The sequence below is a fragment of the Nerophis ophidion genome, linkage group LG10, assembly GCF_033978795.1.
Source record: "Nerophis ophidion isolate RoL-2023_Sa linkage group LG10, RoL_Noph_v1.0, whole genome shotgun sequence".
NCBI lineage: Eukaryota > Metazoa > Chordata > Actinopteri > Syngnathiformes > Syngnathidae > Nerophis > Nerophis ophidion.
Genome location: NC_084620.1, coordinates 53,181,966 through 53,208,169, shown reverse-complemented (window position 1 = coordinate 53,208,169; position 26,204 = coordinate 53,181,966). Strand labels below are relative to the sequence as shown.

The window sequence follows — 26,204 nt, the reverse complement described above, 5'->3', positions numbered from 1 at the left end:
AAGCATACCTGGTCAACACCCATACTGAAGGTGGCCGTGTAAACAACTTTAACACTGTTACAAATACGCGCCACACTGTGAACCCAAACCAAATAAGAATGACAAACACATTCGGGAGAACATTCGCAACATAAACACAACAGGACAAATACCCATAATCCCTTGCAGCACTAACTCTTCCGGGACGTTACACTATACACCCCCCCCCCCCCCCCCCTTGCTTGTTCAATATTCATTGTAAAACTTGTTTAGGTCCCATTAAAAGGTTAATTTGTTCAATTTTGGCTCGCGGCTTTGTTCAATTTTTAAATTTTGGCCCACTCTGTATTTGACACCCCTGCCCTATTAGATACAAAGCAGTGTTTGAGAAATAGTCTGAAACTCAGGATCCCTGTACAGCAAGAGCGTCTTATACGCTCCAAAAATGTATTTATAATACTTGTATTTATTTTAAGATATTGTTATTTGGTTATTTTTTAATAAACAATGTGGTGGCAGCGACAGGCCGAGTTACACTGTGCCGGGCGACGCCACCTGCCCCCCGGAGAGACACCACCTTAACTAAAAAAATTTCCAAATTTTCTGGGGGAAAACATCGAGGATGTTATGTTACTAAAGCAGCCTTCTTTCATCTGTGTAGTATCGTCAAAATACGTCTAGTCTCAAGTACCGTAACGTATTATTTTGGGGTCTCCCTATGTCTAGCATTAAAAGATTACAGTTGGTACAAAATGCGGCAGCTAGACTTTTGAGAAGAACAACAATGTTTGATCATGTTACGCCTATACTGGGATTGTGTGGAGCATGTCTGCGTTGTGCACGTACTTCAATACATCCCAGATGGAACAGTGGACGCCCACCTACGATATGTGCAAATATTTAGAGGACTGAGGCGGTTGCTGAGGAGAAAAAGGCAAAGCAAGCTCTTGCTGTACATCGCAGACATGGAGCGACTCAAGTAAAGTCTCTAAGCACCAGTACAATAACACTTGAAAAATATTTTACATTTGTTACTAGTAATTTTTGATAAAGACAAAGTCAATAAAAGAATTACAAGTCTCTAGAAACTAGAAAAAATCTCAACTAAGTACACTGTACATTAGGCAGCAACAGTTGGAAAACAGAGCAAAGATAAGTAGGAAAAAGTTCATTTTAATAGTAATTAACATGCATAATGTGTACATTGTAGGGGTGTAATGGTACACAAAAATTTCGGTTCGGTACGTACCTCGTTTTAGAGGTCACGGTTCGGTTCATTTTCGGTACAAAATATAAATTTTCTGGTTATTTGTAAACAATGGCTTTATCCTTTTAACATTGGGAACACTATAATAATTCTGCCCATGTTAATCCACATCAAACTGCCTCAAGTTGTTGCTTTGATTAAATAAAATGAAAAAAACCTTTCTTCTACATATAAAAAGTTTAACATTAAACAGTTTCCGTTGAAACTGTTTAATGTCAACTTATCATGCTTAATTTATTACAGCATTTGGGAAGCCTGTAGTTGATTTTCATTATGTAAATGTTGTATTTTTATCATTATGTGATAGCAGGGACCCTGCTATTCAAAACTAGGCTGCTACATTACTAATGATTCATGTAACTATAGCTGAAAAATAGTACAATTGCAATAGGAGAGACTATTCATCCCTAAACACAATGGAGTTCAATGAAATAACAGACAGACAGGGCTTTGCTGACCCTAAAACACGCACACGCACTCACACACACACACACACACACACACACATGAGCTAACGTTAAGCTAAAAGCTAATTAGTCTTCATCTCAAGTCTATACTGTGAGCGAGCTGAGCTGCAGTTTAAGTTTCAAGAACAGGGGTAGGGAACCTATGGCTCTAGAGCCAGATGTGGCTCTTTTGATGACTGCATCTGGCTCTCAGATAAATCTTAGCACGATAGGTAATGAATATTACTGCTGGTAATCACAGTGTTAAAATTAACCTTCAAAATATAAAACATTCTCATGCATTTTAATCCTTCCATCCTTTTCAAGAAGTTGCATTAAAGGAAAGACGTTTTTTATTTATTATTGGTTAGCTTCAGAATAACAATGGTATTATAAAGAATAAGAGACTTATTATACTCTGACAAATGTCGGTCCTACTTAAAAATGCACTTATTTAGTTGGATTCTGTGTTTACAAAATATTTTACGGCTCTCACGGAAATACATTTTTAAATATTTGGCTTTCATGGCTCTCTCCGCCAAAAAGGTTCCAGACCCCTGTTCTAGAAGGTCAACGGGCTCATAGTGATGTTTGTAATAGTTGTGACTGGGAAGTGTTTAGTATAATTTGGGTAGAGACCGCTCCTCCCCTGCTAGACGAATATCTGCTCAACGCTAAAGCATTGACTACATCGCTCTGAAGTCTGTATACGCACTGCTGATTGGCTTTGTATGTAACCAATCAGATGGCTGTGTGGGCGGGACAATGAGGCAGAGACAGAGGCAGAAAGCAGAGCAGCTTGTGAAGACTTCTGCTTCCAAACTTGATAGAATTATGCAAATTATATGATTATGTCCTGTTGACCACGCCCCGCCACAGGTATGTTGGCAATCTGGGGAACACCATGCAAACATGTCCTACTGGTTAGGCGACTCAGTGCATATTATTTCAAACTAGGGCTGGGCAATACTGATACTGCCCTATTTGTACTTTGAATGCCGCCATCTGATATTTATTGGAATATTAAAAACAAAGTTCAAAGTGCCTCACGGCTTTATGACTAGATCACCAGTGTTGAGAGCATCCACATTATTTGTGTTGTTTATTCTTTAACAAGTCTACACTTCAGTCACTACACTACAGTCCACAGGTGTAGTTCAATATTTGACAAGCTATCGTGACTTCTTGCTAACAGGTGACATTAGTGCAGTCATCCAAACCATTGATTCACTCCGTCATTTTAAGAGCAGGTTTGAACACGCCAGCAGCTCCTCTGTGCCTGTCAGGCCGATGTAACGTCAAAATATGTTTAATATCTCTCAAAATATACCTGTATTAACTATAAAAGCGGTACGTCGGCCAGCCTTACTTAAAGCCACAGCTTCAACATCATAGGTCAGGGTGACACGCAGTCATTCTACCAGTTCTTTTTATCTGGAATTAGGGCTGGGCGATATATCGCGGGTTTGTCTCTGTGCGATATAGAAAATGACTATATCGTAATATTCGAGTATACATTCTCACGCAGTTGCTTTTAGCTGCGGGCATTACACTTCAGGCTCTTCTCACTCTTTCCTGTCTATCCTTCTCACAGACAAGCAGGCGCACAAACTTACACACGTCACATCATACGTCACATACGTACACGCCCTTGCCCAGCAGAGAGGTAGCAGACTGGGCTATGTTAGCTGCTAAAGTAGCCGTACGAGTGTTAATACGAGAGAAAGAAGGTGCAGATCTGGTATAAAATGAAGGAAGACTTAATTCCAAATAAAAACAGCAGGGGGTCCATCGTCTGGCGGGGGTTCGGCTTCAGGTGGGATTATGTCGAACAGACAACCGTAATTTGTCAAGTGTGGGGCAAAAGTGTTGCTATAAAAAGTAGCAATACTGCTAATATGTAGCAGTAATGCTACATATTAGCTAGAGAATGAAGAGAATTTCATAACCGTAGTAACCTACCACATAGTGAAGGACGAATAGCATTTGATTTCCTATTATGCAGCTCATTTTTATTTGACACTTAAAATATCTCTGACAATCTTGCACTTTATGTTTTGGAAATGACTTGAATGTTTTTGCCATTGCTTAATAACTTTAATAAATACACTTTTGGTCAATTGACTTAGTTGTGATTTCCCTCTCTGCATGAAAGTTTAAAGGGGAACATTATCACCAGACCTATGTAAGCGTCAATATATACCTTGATGGTGCAGAAAAAAGACCATCTATTTTTTTAACCGATTTCCGAACTCTAAATGGGTGAATTTTGCCAAATTAAACGCCTTTCTGTTTATCGCGCTGGAAGCGATGACGTCAGAATGTGACGTCGCCGAGGTAACACACCCGCCCTTTTCATTTTCAACACATTACAAACACCGGGTCTCAGCTCTGTTATTTTCCGTTTTTTCGACTATTTTTTGGAACCTTGGAGACATCATGCCTCGACGGTGTGTTGTCGGAGGGTGTAACAACACTAACAGGGAGGGACTCAAGTTGCACCACCGGCCCGAAGATGCCAAAGTGTCTGCCGCCAGACCCCCATTGAATGCTGCCAGAGTGTCTCCACATTTTACCGGCGATGCTAAGGCAGACATGGCACAGACATGTATGGATAACCTGCAAATGCATTTGCAACGATAGTCAACGAAATCACAAAGGTGAATTTTGTTGATGTTGACTGCCAGCTAATCGATGCCAACATGCTACGCTAATCGATGCTAACATGCTATTTACCGGCGGTGCTAAAGCAGACATGGCACAGAGATGTATGGATAACCTGTAGATGCCTTTGCAACTATATTACGTTTCCTCCCACCCACATTTAATGCGAAAAAAACACTTACCAATCGACGGATTTAAGTTGCTCCAGTGTCAAAAGATGCGAAAGTCCTGATCGTTTGGTCCGCACATTTTACCGGCGATGCTAACGCAGCTATTCGGCCATTCTATGGCTATAAATAGCGTCAATAGCTATTCGCTCAATAGCTTCAGTTTCTTCTTCAATATTTTCATACTCCAACCATCTGTTTAAATACATGCATAATCTGTTGAATCGCTTAAGTCGCTGAAATCCGAGTTTGAATCCGAGCCAATGACACTATATCTTGTTGTGGTATTCCCATTGTTTGTTTACATTGGCAGCACTGTGTGACGTCACAGGGAAATGGATAGTGTCTTCGCAGAGAGCGAAAATAAGGCACTTTAAAGCTTTATTTAGGGATATTCCGAGAATGGTAAAATTTTGAAAAAAAATTCAAAAATACAACAAGCCACTGGGAACTGATTTTTATTGTTTTTAACCCTTTTGAAATTGTGATAATGTTCCCCTTTAAAAGTAGCATATATGAATGCAGTATGAAGAAGAATGTTTTAATGTATATACATATAATCATCATACTGCTGTGATTATATGCATCAAGTGTTCATTCAAGGCCAAAGCAAAATATCGTTATATATATCGTATATTGCGATATGGCCTGAAAATATTGAGGTATTAAAAAAAGGCCATATCGCCCAGCCCTAGTAGAAAGTCCACATTTTACAGCAGTGGGACAAGAGGACACATGTTTTTGTTCAAACTAAGCAAGACTGTTCTACTTTCTGAAACATGGAGATTCCCTCCCTAAGGCCATGTCAACAGGAAGCACATAAAGTCCGGAGTCACTTTTCAATTAGTAACACGTTAGGCCAATAAAGACATGTGAAATCACATGACACCACATATACCTTTGTTCAATGGCCACAAATGCTCATTCCACTTTTGTCACAGCTCCTTAACCTGAGTTGGTCACAAGGAATATGTGATGAGCCCATTTTCAAATGCTCATAAATCCTGGTTGGTAACTTATTTATTTTTGCTCCCTCCTCGGCTAATTAAAAAAGGTACAATGCCACCATTGGAAAACAACGGTAAGTTTGACTGTGTGGGTACTCCGGCTTTCTACCACCTCCAGACATGCACCAGGGGATAGCTCCCACCCCTCGCACCACCAAAAACTTGCACCTGAGGATAAGCCCCCCCCCACACTACCAAAGACATGCACCTAGGGATAGCCCTCCCACCAAGAATATGCACCTAGGGATGGACCAACCCCCCCACCAAAGACATGCACCTGGGGATAGGTTGATTCCATCCATCCATTTTCTAACGCTTATTCCCTTTTGGGGTTGCGGGGGTCGCTGGCGCCTATCTCAGCTACAATCGGGCGGAAGGCGGGGTACATCCTGTGTGAACGTTGTCTGTCTATCTGTGTTGGATAGGTTGATTGTCAACACTAAATGGTCCCTAGTGTGTGAATGTTGGCTATCTGTGTTGATGAGGTGGACACTTGTCCAGGGTGTACGCCGCCTTCCAACCAACTGCAGCTGGGATAGGCTCCAGCACCCCCCACGACCCCGAGAAGGACAAGCAGTAGAAAGCAGCAGATGCCTAGCGGGCAGCAATGTATATCCCGCCCTCTTACGTATGTAACACATGCACGCACATTAGCTTTAGATGTTGTTAACTAACAATAGCAATGTGGATAGCTAGCGTTGGCTGTCATTGAATCTATATTCTATAACAGGGGTCGGGAACCTTTTTGGCTGAGAGCCATGAAAGCCAAATATTTTAAAATGTATTTCCATGAGATCCACATAATATTTTGGTAACACTTTAGTATGGAGAACATAGTCACCGTTAATTAATTGCTTATTAACATATTGGCTCTGAATTAGTCATTATTAAGTACTTATTAAGGCCTTATTCTGCATGGCCTTATTATACAAGCAGTAAGTCATTAATTAAGAGTCTTCCCTCAATAACCTCTGAATTATTGCCTATTAGTAACCCTAACCTTTATATGTTCCAGGGGTAGGGAACCTATGGCTCTCGAGCCAGATGTGGCTTTTTTGATGACAGCATCTGGCTCTCGGATAAATCTTAGCTGACATTGCTTAACACGATAAGTAATGAGTAATCCCGCTGATAATCACAGTGTTAAAAAAAAAGTCCAACATATAAAACATTCTAATGTATTTTAATCCAGCCATCTGTTTTTCTACCGCACCTGTTCAAGATGTCGCGTTAATGCCCATCCATCCATCCATCCATTTTCTACCGCTTATTCCCTTTCGGGGTCGCGGGGGGCGCTGGCGCCTATCTCAGCTACAATCGGGCGGAAGGCAGGGTACACACTGGACAAGTCGCCACCTCATCGCAGGGCCAACACAGATAGACAGACAACATTCACATTCACACTCACACACTAGGGACCAATTTAGTGTTGCCAATCAACCTATCCCCAGGTGCATGTCTTTGGAAGTGGGAGGAAGCCGGAGTACCCGGAGGGAACCCACGCATTCACGGGGAGAACATGCAAACTCCACACAGAAAGATCCCGAGCCTGGATTTGAACCCAGGACTGTAGGAACTTTGTATTGTGAGGCAGACGCACTAACCCCTCTGCCACCGTGGTAAAAAGTATTTAGTTTATTATTGGTTAGCTTCAGAATAACAACGCTGTTTGAAAGAATAATAGACTTGTTATTAGAGATGTCCGATAAAGTAAAAAGTATTTTGTTTATTATTGGTTAGCTTCAGAATAACAACGTTGTTTGAAAGAATAATAGACTTGTTATTAGAGATGTCCGATAAAAGCTTTTTTGCCGTTATTCCGATATTGTCCAACTCTTAATTACCGATAGCGATATCAACCAATACCGATATATACAGTGGTGGAATTAACACATTATTATGCCTAATTTTGTTGTGATGCCCCGCTGGATGCATTAAACAATGTAACAAGGTTTTCCAAAATAAATCAACTCAAGTTATGGAAAAAAAAATGTCAGCATGGCACTGCCATATTTATTATTGAAGTCACAAAGTGCATTATTTTTTTTTAACATGCCTCAAAACAGCAAGTTGGAATTGTGTTACGGTGCGGATGTTCTCTAGAAATGTGTTTTTGTCATTCTTGTTTGGTGTGGGTTCACAGTGTGGCGTATATTTGTAACAATGTTAAAGTTGTGTATACGGCCACCCTCAGTGTGACCTGTATGGCTGTTGACCAAGTATGCATTGCATTCACTTGTGTGTGCATGAAAAGCCATAGATGATATGTGACCGGGCCAGCACGCAAAGGCAGTGCCTCTAAGGTTTATTGGCGCTCTGTACTTCCCTCTACGTCCGTGTAAAGTCATACATTTTACTTTTTGAAACAGATACTGATCATTTTGAAACCAATACCGATAATTTCCGATATTACATTTTAAAGCATTAATCGGCCGATAATATCGGCAGTCCAATATTATCGGACATCCCTAAATGGTTATACTCTAAAAATGTTGGTCTTACTTAAAAATGCACGCATTTAGTGGTATTCAGTGTTCAAAAAATTATGATATGGCTCTCACAGAAATTGATTTCAAAATATTTAGCTTTTTATGGCTCTCTAAACCAAAAAGGTTCCCGACCCCTGCCCTAGTGTCTAATTAAGTCTTAAGTCTTTGTTACTTAGAATGTGTTCACCATACTAAAGTGTTACCAATATTTTTTGACAATGAATACAACTAAATGTGTGCATTTTTAAGTAAGACTAACATTTTTAGAGTATAATAATGTTCTTATTCTTTTTAATAACATTGTTATTCTGAAGCTAACCAATAATAAATAAAAAAAACTTCTTACCATTAATGCGACTTCTTGGATGGATGGATTAATACGCATGAGAATGTTTTTAATTTTGAACGTTATTTTTAACATTGATTACCAGTGGAATTATTCATTACTTATCGAGTTAAGCAATGTCAGCAAAGATTTATCTGAGAGCCAGATGCAGTGATCAAAAGAGCCACGGCTGGCTCGAGAACCATAGGTTCCCTATCCCTGTTCTATAACAACAACACGACTACATAATATTCCTTGTTTGGACTCATTTTGGATGTGTGCAGGCACTCCCTGCACGTACGTATTGACGAGACCGGTTGAGTGAAAGGTAAAAAATGTTATTACATAAAAATATAGACAATTGTCAAACAAGTGTGTTCTGTTAAAGCACTAATGGTAACATAAGATATTGTTGCTTTGAAAAATGTTACTGTGAGCAAGTTGCAAACAGCACCTTTAATGCATCAAATTATTATTGTGATGTAGTAATTGTGTTATATGCTGGTATTTATTTTAGTTATACAGCCCTGCATTTTAGTTCCAACTAGGGACATAACAGTAAACGCTATAATGAAAAACTGTGGTAAAATTTCATACAGTAATACCGTTTGTATTTTTAATTACTGAAAACCCATCATTTATTCATGCATTTTAGGCAACACTGCTTACTTCCTGGAAACAGACTCTCAGCAGCACTAGCGTCGTTTGGCTTGTAACGTGGCAGAAAGCAACTACACAGACTTTGCTTTGTAAAGTTCCTCTCAGCGGAAACAAAGCCAAGCGCTTCATTTAACCTCGTTTTCCCTGGTTTCATTTCCGTGGAGTCTCAGCGTGCGTTCAAGAGCGCACTGTTCTTATTATGGTGACAGTTGTGGACAATATTGGAGACAAACGCATTTGTCCCAGGCGAATTGTTTACCGTGCAGGAGAAAAAGATAATGATGTTGCTTTTATTCTCTCAACACAACATCCTGCTGCTGTGACTGAGAGTTAACGAGGTGAGGAAACATGCAGCAGGCGTTGTGTCGTGAACATTATCACAACTTGTTTATAAAGTCTTCAGTTTGTTGACTGGGATGTTCAGTCTGCCTTTATTTAACTGCTAACTGTTTCAGTGTTCAAAAAACATCAGTACTAGCTAAAATGTTCTGTCATCTCATCCAACTGAACGCGGGCTGTGAAGATTGTGTATTAAATGTGAGAGGTATCACACCTGTTTGTTGTTAAAGAAGAATAAAGCTTGTTAATCAGACTTTATCTTCATTAGTCAAACTGCTTTGTGTTTTATATTGAGATCAAAAAGTAAACAATGTTACATTTTGTGGGTTTGTTCATTTCACATAGTTATTACTTTAAAAAACATCCATGTGACTTAGCATTTTGGTACTGATTTATTGTGCATAGTTAATTCTTATTAGGGTTGGGTGTCGTTTGAATTCGAACGATTCCGATTCTTTGTTTCGATTCTAATTCCCGACGATTCTCGATTCCGATTCTTTCTTTGAAAAAAACCAACAAACAAAAAAAAAGGCAGGGTCAAAAAAAAGTTTAGGATATCTTAAATGAGCTAGGTAACCTACAGTCTTTCTGAATGAAATAGTCTGACATTCTCCATCAATTTTAATTCTATTAACTTTTTATGAACTTTACTATACATTCCTCATAGTGCTGTTTTCAATTAGAATATAAATATCAAATCTATGAACTTGAATATAAATATTATAAATTATGAATACATTTTCACAGGGGTACACTTTCATAAAGAGAGCTTTATTTGGAAAACCTCATGAAAACACATTTACACACAAGTGTATGATGCTGCAGGTTCTTAAACATGTTGCTCCCACTGATGGGCTAACCAGGTGCAGAAAAGCAAATAAACAATAAGAAACAACTTGCAAAACCCAGTCCTGATTAGTAGCAGGTACAGTATAAAATCAGAGACAGTTCTTGTTTAGGAAAATGACCATATCCGCCTTCTCAGGCAGGATGCGTGAGCGTTCTGGACAGATAGTGTCTCCTGTCGAAGACTGGACACGCATTTATTTGTACTCCATGAACTCGGAGGTGCTTCATCATGTTCGACGTGCACCCTCCTAAGCACGAAACAGTCCTGTCGCACGTGTTACATTTCACCGATATTTAATTTTTTTTGTAAAATAAAGCCACACTTTCGACAGTCGACGCCCGCTATCCATGATCGACTGACTCGCTTGGCTACGTAGGCTCGGCTTTGCTAACACTTCCGGCGGTGGGCGCTTCTTCGTTGGTGTTCAGCGGCTTCTTCTTCTGGGTCGGTGGACTGGATATCGAAACTAAGAATCGAAATTTAAACTTTTAAACGATTCCCGGAGAATGGGAAAGTTAGTCCCGGTTCCAATCCATACTTGATACTCAATTCAATTCCTATACGACATATTTCTGCTCAAACTTTTAATGGATCTGTTCCGAAACAGCATCTACCTGTACATAACTTAATACCTCTCTATCAAAATGTTAAAATTGAGATCAGGGCACCATGCAATGAGAAAATGCTGACACGTTGATACTATTAACAAAAATACAAATATATGTCTTTAAATATATGAATAACTTTTATCTATAGCATTTTTATTATTCATTCATTCATTTTCTAATTCTTGTCCCTTTGGGGTCACAGGGGTTGCTGTAGCCTATCCCAGCTGCATTGGGGCGGAAGGCAGCGTACACCATGGACATGGCAGGGCCAACACAGATAGACAACATTCACACATTACAAATTAAATTATGGCGTCACGTTCACACCCCTAAACTCACTTACCGAAATTAACCAATTGAATAATGCTGATTAATAAAAAATAATCTTAAATATTATTGCAGCCGTAATCATGCAGCCCTGTGTATAAGACTAGATTTCATATAGGAACACAATTTTTATCTATATGGACAAAAAGTGCAATTACGTCTTATGGCCATCTGATGCCATTTTACCAAATGTTTACTTTTATTTTTACTTAACCCCAAAAGGGAATAAGCGGTAGAAAATGGATGGATGGATGGAAGGTTATTTGGTTTCTGCCATAATACTTTTTCTATAACCCTAGTGTTGTTTTCATATGCACATTCAATTTCCACTTGAGGTACAAGTACAGTGTTCTATCTACAATAATGTTTCTTCTTCAAAGAAAATCATTGTGGATGTGTTTTGGTTTTTTTGCAATAAAACTTAGTTAAAAGATTTCAGTACTTTTTTGAAAATGTTGAGCAAAATACTGAGATTATAACGATTACCGTGATAAATTTGGTCACAATAACCGGGGTAAGAAATTTCCATACAGTGACAACCGTAGTTCCTACCGGTTGTTTCCATACAGCCAACATTTAGCGAATGTTTAATGGAACGCATTTTATATTGATAACATGTTTGTCATGACACACTTTGTTATTGTTTTATTGGCGAATCTCTATATTAACGTCTTTCCCCATAAATATCAAAGATAAATATTCACATTGAACATAAACATTTAAGATACAGTATTCAAAGTAAACAAACTAAAATACAGTATTCAAAGTAAACAAACAACTAAGATAAGTATTCACAATTAATATTAAAATTTAAGATACAGTATTCAAAACAAACAATTGAGTATTCACATTGAACATTAACATTTAAGATACAGTATTGACATTAAAGACTAAGGCTGTGCTGTGTTTGCAAAGTGATGGATATAAAGTCCACAGTGTCAAGTTGAAACAGTCTTAAACAGGAAGTGAACTTGCATGATGTCACATAAACCGGAAGTTAAAGAAATGATCACCTAATGTTGTATTGGAAGACGTTTACAAATGAAAATGGAAGAAGATAATCATATTCAAAGTCACAAATAAAATAATATGGCTGTTATGAAGACAGAACAATATTTAATGTTTCCTCTACCAAGAAAGTGTCTTGTGTGTCTATTTTGGTTATTTGGAAAAGAAAATACAACTCTGTTCAAATATACATGTGTGTGCATTTTGAATAATACAGGGATGATGATAAATGTGATACATTTAGTCACAGAAACTTTATTACACATATTTATTGTTTTGGTTGTGTATATTTGAAGGTGTGTGTCCCTTAACAGAAGTAAAACCTATTTAATTCATTTTAGTTGTGATTTTTAATCAAGTGCTAAATTTTGCTAACACAGTATTTTCCATCCCATCCATTTTCTAACGCTTATTCCCTACTTGTATTAATTGTATTTAACTCAATGTCAAAGAAAGGGGAAATAAAAGTTTATAGTATTTCAAGAATGTACTTGCATTATTATTATGTATTAATATTTCATCAGTGTTCTTTTGGTCTCAACATAATAATAATATTGTTCATCTACAATAAGAATAGTTTATCTGCAATAATAATATAGTTTATCTACAATAATAATATAGTTTATCTGCAATAATAATATAGTTTATCTGCAATAATATACGTGATCTACAATAAAAATATAGCTTATCTGCAATATTAATATAGTTTATCTACAATAATATAGTTTATCTGCAATTATAATATTTTATCTGCAATAATATAGTTTATCTGCATTAATAATATCGTGTGTCTGCAATAATAATATAGTTTATCTGCAATAATAATATAGTTTATTGGCAATAATTTGTGGGTATCGTCAACACAATTTGTTGAGGCCTACTTGGAGCCTTTAAAGGTCCTTTTTGTGTTGGGGTGTGTGAATACTCATGTTCTAAACAGTGTGTTGGGGTGTGTGAATACTCATGTTCTAAACAGTGTGTTGGGGTGTGTGAATACTCCTGTTCTAAACAGTGTGTTGGGGTGTGTGAATACTCCTGTTCTAAACAGTGTGTTGGGGTGTGTAAATACTCATGTTCTAAAAAGTGTGTTGGGGTGTGTGAATATTCCTGTTCTAAACGGTGTGTTAGGGTGTGTGAATACTCCTGTTCTAAATAGTGTGCTGGGGGGGTGAATACTCATGTTCTAAACAGTGTGTTGGGGTGTGTGAATACTCATGTTCTAAAAAGTGTGTTGGGGTGTGTGAATACTCCTGTTCTAAACAGTGTGTTAGGGTGTGTGAATACTCCTGTTGTAAACAGTGTGCTGGGGGGGGGGGGTGAATACTCATGTTCTAAACAGTGTGTTGGGGTGTGTGAATATTCATGTTCTAAACAGTGCTGGGGTGTGTGAATACTCATGTTCTAAACAGTGTGTTGGGGTGTGTGAATACTCATGTTCTAAACAGTGTGTTGGGGTGTGTGAATACTCATGTTCTAAACAGTGTAAGGGGGTGTGAATACTCATGTTCTAAAAAGTGTGTTGGGGTGTGTGAATATTCCTGTTCTAAACGGTGTGTTAGGGTGTGTGAATACTCCTGTTCTAAACAGTGTGCTGGGGGGGTGAATACTCATGTTCTAAACAGTGTGTTGGGGTGTGTGAATACTCATGTTCTAAACAGTGTGTTGGGGTGTGTGAATACTCCTGTTCTAAACAGTGTGTTGGGGTGTGTGAATACTCCTGTTCTAAACAGTGTGTTAGGGTGTGTGAATACTGCTGTTCTAAACAGTGTGCTGGGGGGGTGAATACTAATGTTCTAAACAGTGTGTTAGGGTGTGTGAATATTCATGTTCTAAACAGTGTTGGGGTGTGTGAATACTCATGTTCTAAACAGTGTGTTGGGGTGTGTGAATACTCATGTTCTAAACAGTGTGTTGGGGTGTGTGAATACTCATGTTCTAAACAGTGTAAGGGGGTGTGAATACTCATGTTCTAAACAGTGTGTTGGGGGGTGTGAATACTCATGTTCTAAACAGTATATTGGTGTGTGTGAATACTCATGTTCTAAACAGTGTGTTGGGGTGTGTGAATACTCATGTTCTAAACAGTGTGTTGGGGGTGTGAATACTCATGTTCTAAACAGTGTGTTGGGGGGTGTGAATACTCATGTTCTAAACAATGTGTTGGGGGGTGCGAATAGTCATGTTCTAAACAATTTGTTGCGGTGTGTGAATACTCATGTTCTAAACAGTGTTGGGGTGTGTGAATACTCATGTTCTAAACAGGGTGTTGGGGTGTGTGAATACTCATGTTCTAAACAGTGTGCTGAGGTGTGTGAATACTCATGTTCTAAACAGCGTGTTGGGTTGTGTGAATACTCATGTTCTAAACAGTGTGTGAATACTCATGTTCTAAACAGTGTGTTGGGGGGTAAAAATATTCATGTTCTAAACAGTGTGTTGGGGTTAGAGCTGGGCGATATATCGCAGGTTTGTCTCTGTGCGATATAGAAAATGACTATATCGTAATATTGGAGTATACGTTCTCACGCAGTTGCTTTTAGCTGCGGGCATTACACTATAGCCTCTTCCCACTCCTTGTGTCTCCTTCTCACAGACAGCGAGCGCACATGCTTACATACGTCACATACATATACGGCCTCGCCCAGCAGAGAGGTAGCAGCGTGGCTAACGTTAGGTGTGATGCTAGCGGAGTGTTGCGAGGGATAATACGAGAGAAAGAAGGTGCGAATCTGGTAACAAATGAAGGAATAACTAATTCCCAAGAAAAACAGCAAGGGGTCCATCGTCTGGAGGTGGTTCGGCTTCAAGCGGGATGATATCAGATAGATAGTACTTTATTGATTCCTTCAGGAGAGTTCCTTCAGGAAAATTAAAATTCCAGCAGCAGTGTACAGAGTTGAGATCAATTAAAACAATAGACAACTTTAATTTGTCAAGTGTGGGGCACAAACGTTGCTACCAAATGTAGCATTACTGTTAATATGTAGCATCGTTTGAAAAGTCACCTGCTAATATAACTGTTTAATAAATACAGTTTTGGTAAATTTACTTAGTTGTGATTTCCTTCTCTGCATGAAAGTTTAAAATGAGCATATATTAATGCAGTATGAACAAGAATGTTTTAATGTAGACACATGGAATCATTATACTGCTGTGATTATATGCATCAAGTGTTCATTCAAGGCTAGGGCAAAATACCGAAATATATATTGTATATCGCGATATGGCCTAAAAATATCGCGATATTAAAAAAAGGCCATATCGCCCAGCCCTAATTGGGGTGTGTGAATACTCATGTTCCAAGCAGTGTGTTGGGGTGTGTGAATACTCATTTTCTAAACAGCCTTCCAACAGTGTGCAGTGAGAGAGGAAATGAGGCATGCAGTCACTTCCTGTCAGACCCACAATACATGATAAGTATATTCACTTTCCATTTGTTTCTTCTGTGAGCAGTTCCAAATCATCTTGACATGTTTATAGATACTATCTCCTGTGATCTCTCAATATGTTGCAATAAGGTAATTTGTTTTTCAGACCAATTGTCAATAACAGTCTTTGTCAAACTGAATATGTTTTCCTGTGTGAGCTTACTTTGTTCATAAAATCCAACACGTGTTCACAAACCATTTCCTGTATGCGGGTCAAGAGAATCTTAACACCATTTCCTGGTAGGATAAAATACTAATGTCAGCAGCTTCCTAAATATGGTCCATTCAAGCAAATATTGAGGAAATGTACATCCAGTGGCTGCAAACATGGTGTGCTCCTGCCCCACAGGCATCACGGGATTAGTTGTGTCATGCCTCAGCTATTACCAGTAAATCATGCTACTTAATGTTGAAACTTTGAAACAATCATTGTCTACACTTAACTGTATGATTCAAACCAAACCATCCACATTTAAGTCATTTCAGACCTGCTTTACCTAACTGTAAATTAGCTATGTGTGTACATTCAAACAAAAAAACTAATAATTTTACCAGACAGTTCACCTTTAGACAATTCCAGTGAGATAAGCATCATTTTTCCGTGATAACTATTAAAGTTGTACATTTTAAAACCGATGTATGGTCAATCTCAATAGAAAGTCAAGATTTTAGTGTGACTGCTTTTGTTTAATCCAACTTTCAATGTGTCGGAACTCTCTCAATAATCAGCCCCTTTTTTAAAAGGTTGGTGCTTGCTTATTAAAGAAGCTGCAAAAAAGTTTCATAAATAATTTGAATAAATTAATTTCTTCATGAAATTAGCCTAGAAATTTAATTAGGAAGTGAGTAAATATGACAACACATAACAGTGTGTCAATCTATCAATTTAAAACATATGTGTTAGATAAATGTATAACGTATATCTTATTCCTATCAACTTTTTATTGTTGTAGATTTTTTTTCAAGTGTAAACTTGGCAATTTTTGACATGGCTTTGTGGCTGAAGTACTTGTCCAGCCCGAAAATGTCAATATTGTGGCTACAGGAGGATGTGTGTTGTACGTCATGAGTCATCGTCATAGTGCTGACAAAAACAACACAAACCAACTCGGTAAATACTTTTATTCTCGCAAACGCTTTTAGAGGGAAACAAATTGTGACAGCAAGAGACTGATATTTTGAAGGTTATGTACAGAATAGCTGCCACAAGTCCAGGGTGTACCCCGCCTTCTGCCCGAGTGCAGCTGGGATAGGCTCCAGGACCCAAAATGAATGAAAAATGTTCTTGAAATCAACTGTAATAACATTTTGTCTGCAAATCAATTCCTTTATGTTAGAATGTCAGTTGAGTTTAGTTTTTTTAAATGAAGCAATAGCATGTTGATATTAGTACAATAATATTTCAAAAGCACTTCTTGAAGTCAGGAGGTTCAAAGTTTTTGCAACACATAACAGAATTGGAATATGTTCAAATATGTCAACTGTGATGAGGTGGTGACTTTTGCAGGGTGTACTCCGCCTTCCGCCCCAATGCAGCTGAGATAGGCTCCTGCACACCCGCAACCCCAATAGGAACAAGCGGTAGTAAATGGATGGATATCAACACATCTTTGAAGATTAAAAATAGTTCCCAAAACTATTTACATGTATGTGTCTTTATACTGTATATCAATATTTAACCATCACACTGTGCGTTATTCAACAATAAATAAATAATAAATGGGTTGTACTTGTATAGCGCTTTTCTACCTTCAAGGTAATCAAAGCGCTTTGACACTACTTCCACATTTACCCATTCACACACTGATGGAGGGAGCTGCCATGCAAGGCGCCCAATGAGTGTTTTACTGAAGCCTGGATTGAGTTACAATTACCACACTATTGGGTTTATTTTGTAAAAAAACTTCAGATATATCCCTGTTTATTTTTTCTAACAACAAAGCAATATTGCAACTCTTTTTTGTGTTGAAGCTTGTTGCACTTTTTATTTACAATTTTGCTGGGGGTTTTTTTTTGTTTCATTTGTATTTCTACGATGTCAATAAAATAAGGAGGCATGGTTGGCATTTTGGAGATGGCTAGTTTAGGCTTGGTTTGGGCCAGTGGAGCTTTCATCCTGTGTTCATCTGTGACATTATTGCTGTTGTAACTTCAACTTGACCCATACTTGCCAACCTTGAGACCTCCGATTATGAGTAGCGCACCGCACGTTGTGTAAACCATGCACACCGAGGCACCATGAATTAATTTACGTGGACCCCGACTTAAACTAGTTGAAAAACTTATTCGGGTGTTACCATTTAGTGGTCAATTGTACGGAATATGTACTGTACTGTGCAATCTACTAATAAAAGTTTCAATCAATCAAAAAAACAACACACGGCATGCTAGCAACGACTGGGCTATGATAGACTGACCACACCTTCTCTTTTCACGGGATATGTCCTCTTTGCGGAGCTGTCCAGGTGGAGTTTCTTAAATGCCTCGAATGTCCGGCATTTTAAGTTAGGGTTGTATGTATTTTCAATGTACGTTCAGGGTTAAGAAGGGGTTAAAAAAAAAAAAAGTGGTGCACACAGCGTTAACATTCGTGAGGGCGGGGCAGAGACAGAGAGAGCGAGAGAGTTATGATAAACGCGCATGCGTCGCCAGTCTCTGCTTTTTATCCTTTGATTAATCAGATTGAATTTTTTATTATCTATAGCAGGGGTTTCAAAAGTGTGCCCCGGAGGCCATTTGCGGCACAAAGCTAATGTTATAAAGGCCCACGGCACATTCAAAAAAAAACTATTAAAAATAAAAACATAAACAAAAGTGGAATCAAAATCTTAAAGGCTAAATGAAATTTAGAAAACTTGCAACGTTTACTAATAAAACAAAGCTGTTTATTTCTTTTTTTCAAACTGTCATTGTTTAAAACACAATATTGAATCAAAATCAATGTTATTATGAATTATTGACCTATCCAAGTTTCCGATTACTTCACATCAAATATTCCACTAAGAAAATGATTTTTGGTGGAAGATTGAGCACATTTGTAAATAAGTAATCAAAAAATGTATATTTAGTTTTTTTCTTACTGTACCGAAAATGAACCGAACCGTGACCTCTGAACCGATTTACATACCGAACCAAAATTTTTGTGTACCGTTACACCCCTAATATATATATATAGATATATACATATACATATAAAAATAAAAGAAATACTTGAATTTTAGTGTTCATTTATTTACACATTTACACACACGTAAATGATAAATTGGTTGTACTTGTATTGCGCTTTTCTTCCTTCAAGGTACTTAAAGCACTTTGACACTACTTCCAAAGGACGTGACGAGGTTGGTACTAGGTGGGGATTGAACCAGGGACCCTCGGGTTGCGCACGGCCACTCTGCCACTGCGTCACGCTGTCCTCAACAAAACAGTTATCTACTCATTGTTGAGTTAAGGGTTGAATTGTCCATCCTTGTTTTTCTAACCATATGCTTGTACAGTAGATGGCAGTATTGTCCTGTTTAAGAGTGTCATAGCATTGCAGTTTAAGGCAGACAAACTGGTTTACGGTAGACGAAAACGGACTGCTGTTGTTGTGTGTTGTTACCGCGCTGGGAAGACGTTAATGAAACTGCCTAACAATAAACCCACAGAAGAAACCAAGAACTCGCCTTCGATGATTCTACAGTTATAACGTCATTGGGCAGATATGCTGTTTATATTGTGGGAAAGCGGACGTGAAAACAGGCTGTCAACACGTCACTCAGGTCTGCATGGAGCTGGAGGGGGCGTGAACTCCAGCTACGACTGAATTTCGGGAGAGAATTTGTCCCGGGAGGTTTTCGGGAGAAGCGCTGAATTTCAGGAGTCTCCCGGAAAATCCGGGCGGGTTGGCAAGTATGACTGGACCTTTTACTCCAACAATACAAGTGAGCAGTTGTGTCGAATTAGAAGGTGTCCTTGTTTTACATGTTACAGCAGTTTTTGGGAAGCTGACATTTGGATTAAGTTAGGGACTATTGTAGACTTCTAATGTCATTCTTTATCTTCAAAATTAAGAGCAGTTACATTAGATTCTATTATGTAGAGAAAACAATAAATACCATTAACCAGTTTGAAAATTCCAAGAATAACCACATGGCACATCAGACGATAAAATAGTGACGTCATTGTTATTCTTTATTTTATTAATGATTAATCTACGGTTAGGATTTAATCTTGGATTAATCTTCCCCTAAGAAAGCTGCCAGTTCGCGCTTAACTCCCGCCGAGCCTAAGATTTAAGTAGCCCGAATGAGTTGAAAGGAATAAGTAAATCGCTTCTTTGAAGGAGAATGCAGAAGAAATAATAGTTATGATAGATGCTAGATACGTGCTAATGCTAACTAGGCCGCAAGCATTAGCATCAGGAGCTAACCGCGCGGGTAACAGCCTGTAAAACACTTCCACGAAGCGGAGCAGACACAATTGAAAAGGTTCTAACCGTGAGTCCGGTGCCCAGGACGATAACGTCGTATTCGTCATCCATTGTGACTCCTGTCGACTCTCCCGTCGACTCTCTGCTCCCTGACAGGAAAAGAAGAAAATGGAGATCCGCCGAGGCTGAAGTGAGAAAGGGGCGGGGCTCAGAATGGTCACATGACTCCGGGGGGCGTGGCTTGACAATCGTCAATCACTCCGGGACAGCGCTGGTACAGTGGATATTATTCTCTTTGTTTAGTTTGGTCTTTTAATTAATCACAATATTTTTACTTCAACCCTTTTTGTCATTTTAGTACATTTTGTTGTATTAAACCATGGTACTCAATATACATGTTTTCTTTTTTTTTTTTGCTGTGTTAAAGGCCTACTGAAAGCCACTACTACCGACCACGCAGTCTGATAGTTTATATATCAATGATGAAATAGTAACATTGCAACACATGCCAATACGGCCGGTTTAGTTTACTAAATTGCAATTTAAATTTTGCTGCGAAGTGTCCTGTTGAAAACGTCGCGGAATGATGACGCTTATGTTGAGGCGTGCTTGTGACGTTATTGGCTGGAGCGGACATTTTATCCCAGCACCACTCACGGCTAAAAGTCGTCCGCTTTAATCGCATAATTCCACTGTATTTTGGACATCTGTGTTGCTGAATCTTTTGCAAAATTGTTCAATTAATAATGGAGACGTCAAAGAAGAATGCTGTTGGTGGAAAGCGGTGGATTGCAGCTGCCTTTAGCAACCAAAACATAGCCTGTGTTTCTTTGTTTGTTGTGAAGCTTTAATATGGAACAGAGCGGTCAAGCGAACATGTTTCTCTACCACATGTCAACCGGCAGGTTTCGGTGAGAAAATTGTGGTAATAAGTCAGCTCTTACCGGAGACATGAGCGGAGCTTGCGTCCTCCTGCAGCTATCAAAGAGGCAGCTGCGACTTTCTTGGCTCCTCCATGGCTTCCATCAGAGACACTGGCAGTCACCACACCCCTCCGACTTTCAAGTATGACTTTATAATCTCACTAAAACAATAGTAACACAATAAGCAGATAAGGGATTTTCCAGAATTATCCTAGTAAATGTGTCTAATAACATCTGAATCGCTCCCACTACCGTCACCTTTTTAAAAAAAAAAAAAGTTTATTCTAGTACTTCACTTTAACTTTCCTCATCCACAAATCTTTCATCCTCGCTCAAATTAATGGGGAAATCGTCGCTTTCTCGGTCCGAATCGCTCTTGCTGCTGTTGGCTATGATTGTAAACAATGTGAGGATGCGAGGAGCCCTACAACCCGTGACATCACGCACACATCGCTACTACAGGCAAAGCTTTTTTATTAGCGACCAAAAATTGCGAACTTTCTCAATTCAATCCACTTTATTTATATAGCACAATTAAACAACAAGAACGTTTCCAAAGTGCTGCACAGCCATGTTAAAAACAATTTTATGCTCCACCAATGACTGAATAAAACAAAAAATAAATAAATATAAAACCAATATAAATTAAATATGATTAAAAACAATTTTAAAGGGTAAAAGCAATTAAAACAGTAAAATAGAAATCAAAATGTATAAAAAACACAGAGGACTTTATCGTCGACGTTCTCAACTAAATCCTTTCAGCAAAAATATGGCAATATGGCGAAATGATCACGTATGACACAAAGAATGGACCTGCTATCCCCGTTTAAATAAGAAAAGCTAATTTCAGTGGGCCTTTAAACCATGTTACTCCATGATATATGCCTTTCCTTTTTTCTGTATTAAACCCATCCATCCATCATCTTCCGCTTATCCGAGGTCGGGTCGCGGGGGCAGCAGCCTAAGCAGGGAAGCCCAGACTTCCCTATCTCCAGCCACTTCGTCTAGCTCTTCCCGGGGGATCCCGAGGCGTTCCCAGGCCAGCCGGGAGACATAGTCTTCCCAACGTGTCCTGGGTCTTCCCCGTGGCCTCCTACCAGCTGGACGTGCCCTAAACACATCCCTAGGGAGGCGTTCGGGTGGCATCCTGACCAGATGCCCGAACCACCTCATCTGGCTCCTCTCGATGTGGAGGAGCAGCGGCTTTACGTTGAGCTCCTCCCGGATGGCAGAGCTTCTCACCCTATCTCTAAGGGAGAGCCCCGCCACCCGGCGGAGGAAACTCATTTCGGCCGCTTGTACCCGTGATCTTATCCTTTCGGTCATGACCCAAAGCTCATGACCATAGGTGAGGATGGGAACGTAGATCGACCGGTAAATTGAGAGCTTTGCCTTCCAGCTCAGCTCCTTCTTCACCACAACGGATCGATACAACGTCCGCATTACTGAAGACCCCGCACCGATCCGCCTGTCGATCTCACGATCCACTCTTCCCCCACTCGTGAACAAGACTCCTAGGTACTTGAACTCCTCCACTTGGGGCAGGGTCTCCTCCCCAACCCGGAGATGGCACTCCACCCTTTTCCGGGCGAGAACCATGGACTCGGACTTGGAGGTGCTGATTCTCATTCCGGTCGCTTCATGTTTTTAATGTATTAAACCACTTTACTCCATTATACGTCTTTTTTTTGCTGTATTAAAGGCCTACTGAAATTAGATTTTCTTATTTAAACGGGGATAGCCGGTCCATTCTATGTGTCATACTTGATAATTTCGCGATATTGCCATATTTTTGCTGAAACGATAAAGTTTGCAATTTTTGGTCGCTAATAAAAAAGCCTTGCCTGTACCAGAAGTAGCAGACAATGTGCGAGGGACGTCACGGGTTGTAGGGCTCCTCACATCTGAACATTGTTTACAATAATGGCCAACAGCAGCTAGAGCGATTCGGACCGAGAAAGCGACGATTTCCCCATTAATTTGAGCGAGGATGAATGATTTGTGGATGAGGAAAGTGAGAGTGAAGATCTCGAAAAAAAAAGAAAAAAAAAAGACGAGGGCAGTGGGAGCGATTCAGATGTTATTAGACACATTTACTAGGATAATTCTGGAGAATCCCTTATCTTTTTATTGTGTTATTAGTGTTTTAGTGAAATTATATGGTCGTACCTGAAAGTCGGAGGTGTGTGGCCACGGGTGTGGTGACCGCCACGTTTCTCAACTGAGATTTCCCCCCCTCCCCTCCTCCACGGTGTAAGCATCCGACGGTCGGGGGCGGCAGTTGGGAGGAGGCAAGAGAGTCCACCAGCTGCAGGAGGCGAGGCATGACGCAAGCTTTCCACTCATAACTATGGTAAGAGCCGACTTAATACCACCATTTTCTCACCGAAACCTGCCGGTTGACATGTGGTAGAGAACCATGTTCGCTTGACCGCTCTGTTCCATAGTAAAGCTTCACCATCAGCTTTCGGAAACGTAAACAAGGAAACACCGGCTGTGTTTTGTGTTGCTAAAGGCGGCCGCAATACACCGCTTCCCACCTACGTCTTTCTTCTTTGACGTCTCCATTATTAATTGAACAAATTGCAAAAGATTAAGCAACACGGATGTCCAGAATACTGTGTAATTAATTATGCGATTAAAGCAGACAACTTATAGCTGGGATCGGTGCTGGATCAAAATGTCCGCTACAATCGGTGACGTCACGCGTCATCATACCGCGACAATTTCAACAGGATACTTTGCGCGAAATTTAAAATTGCAATTTAGTAAACTAAAAAGGCCGTGTTGGCATGTGTTGCAATGTTAATATTTCATCATTGATATATAAACTATCAGACTGGGTGGTCAGTAGTAGTGGCTTTCAGTAGGCCTTGAACAATTTTACTCCTTGATATATGCCTTTTTGTGCCGTATTAGACCACTTTACTCCATGATATATGTTTTTTATGTTGAATGGAGATATGTCAATGTCTATTTCTGTCACAGGTGTACCATACACTGCCAGTTATTCGACAAATCCCTAAAGGCATTCATGGTTTCAAGGCCAGAGAAACATGATTTTTATTGTGTTTTATCTGACCCTGAAGGCCTTTGGATCAAACAAAGTCATTTTTGAATAATTATTCAAACCTTCAATCATGGAGGTCAAACTCTGGCCCGCGGGCCAAATTTGGCCCGCCGTGTAATTTCACTTGGCCCTTGAGGCAATATCAAATTAACCTTAGAGCTGGCCCGCCGCTGTAACACCGCATTCACCGCTAACACTCTTACTTGCCAACCCTCTCGATTTCCCCGGGAGACTCCCGAAGTTCAGTGCCTCTCCCGAATTTCATCCCGGACAACAATATTTGGGGTGGGCTTTAAAGGCACTGCCTTTGGCGTTCTCTACAACCTGTCTTCATGTCCGCTTTTCCTCTATACAAACAGCGTGCTGGCTCAGTCACGTAATATATGCGGCTTATACACACACACAAGTGAATGCAATGCATACTTGGTCAACAGCCATACAGGTCACATTGAGGGTGGCCGTACAAATAACCTTAAGATTTGTACTGCTTGCCTGTGTATCGGCTGGGGACATCTCTACGCTGCTGATCCGCCTCCGCTTGGGATGGTTTCCTGCTGGCTCCGCTGTGAACGGGACTCTCGCAGCTGTGTTGGATCCGCTTTGGACTGGACTCTCGCGACTGTGCTGGATCCATTATGGATTGAACTTTCACAGTATCATGTTAGACCCGCTCGACATCCATTGCTTTCCTCCTCTCCAAGGTTCTCATAGTCATCATTGTCACCGACGTCCCACTGGGTGTGAGTTTTCCTTGCCCTTATGTGGGCCTACCGAGGATGTCGTAGTGGTTTGTGCAGCCCTTTGAGACACTAGTGATTCAGGGCTATATAAGTAAACATTGATTGATTGATAAACACAACAGAACAAATACCCAGAACGCCTTGCAGCACTAACTCTTCCGGGACGCTACAATATACACCCCCCGCTATCACCAAACCCCGTCCACCTCAACCCCACCGCCAAAAAGAGGCATTCAATTTTTATTTAAATTTTATTTGATATGCCATTGATATTTTCAAATCATTATTATTATTTGAAACTCGATTTTGCATGTCACTATAAAGTTATATAAGCCCTACTTGTTCAATATTCAATGCAAAACTTGTTTGGGTCCCTATTAAAAGGTTAATTTGTTCAACCTCGGCCCGCGGCTTTGTTCGGTTTGAAAATTTTGGCCCATTCTGTATTTGAGTTTGACATCGCTGCCTTAAATGACCAAAAGGTCTTCACAGGTGCTTTAAAAGTGCTGTAAGAATAAAGTTTGTTTTATTTAATGATTGAAAAGGCTGAATTAATGTAAAAAATGGAATACAAAAGGTATTTTTATTTTTTTAGGTTAGAAATTTTGGCAAAAAAAACTATATTAAAAAATTTCAATTTGTTTTTTACGCCTTTCAAACGATTTGAAAAATACGTATGGTGAACATCCACAATGCACCCAAACAGGCATCGTGCATTTAATTCTGAGCTGTGACAAACACTTGCTGACGCCTGAAATGATACAAAGTATTATTTGAATATAATCTGTATTTATAATATTATTGTAATATAATCTGTATTTGTTATTCAAACATAATCTGTATTTTTATTCAAACACAATCTGTATTTATAAAGTTATTCAAAAATAATGTGTATTTATAAAGTTATGTAAATATAATGTGTATTTATATCATTATTAAAATACAATGTGCATTTAAATTGCCAACACATTTGTTACCAGAAGCATCCATGTTGGTGTGTACATAAATTGATATTTATAGTCAACAACAAACATGATGATGTTCTACGTTACTTTTTTCCATCACCACAGTGTCAGTAAATATTTCAGTTTTGTAATACATCACAACTATATATGATCTTTGATACCTATAGCCATCCATCCATTCATCTTATTCCACTTGTCTGAGGTCTGGTCGTGGGGGCAGCAGCCTAAGCAGAAAAGCCCAGACTTTCCTCTCTCCAGCCACTTCGTCCAGCTCCTCCCAGAGGACCCCGAAGTGTTCCCAGGCCAGCCAGAAGACATAGTCTTTCCAACATGTCCTGGGTCTTCCCCATGGTCTCCTACGGGCCTGACGTGCCGGGAACACCTCCCGAGGGAGGAGTCCGGGGGATATTGAGACCAGATGCCCTAACCACCTCATCTGGATGAGCAGCTGCTTTAGTCTGATCTCTTCCTGAATGAAAGAGGTTCTCACCCTATGCCCCCCCTGACGGAGGAAACTAATTTTGG

General features: G+C 39.5%; 1 protein-coding gene across 1 annotated transcript in view; it reads right to left on the bottom strand.

The window, feature by feature from the left end:
• Nucleotides 1-20,202, bottom strand: part of LOC133560993 (rab GDP dissociation inhibitor beta-like) — a 33,965-nt gene extending 13,763 nt beyond the window's left edge. The window contains exon 1 of the mRNA XM_061914103.1: nucleotides 20,045-20,202. Within this exon, the coding sequence (XP_061770087.1) occupies nucleotides 20,045-20,089 (45 nt within the window). The 5' untranslated portion in view covers nucleotides 20,090-20,202. The remainder of the gene's footprint in view (nucleotides 1-20,044) is intronic.
• Nucleotides 20,203-26,204: the final 6,002 nt, after the last annotated feature.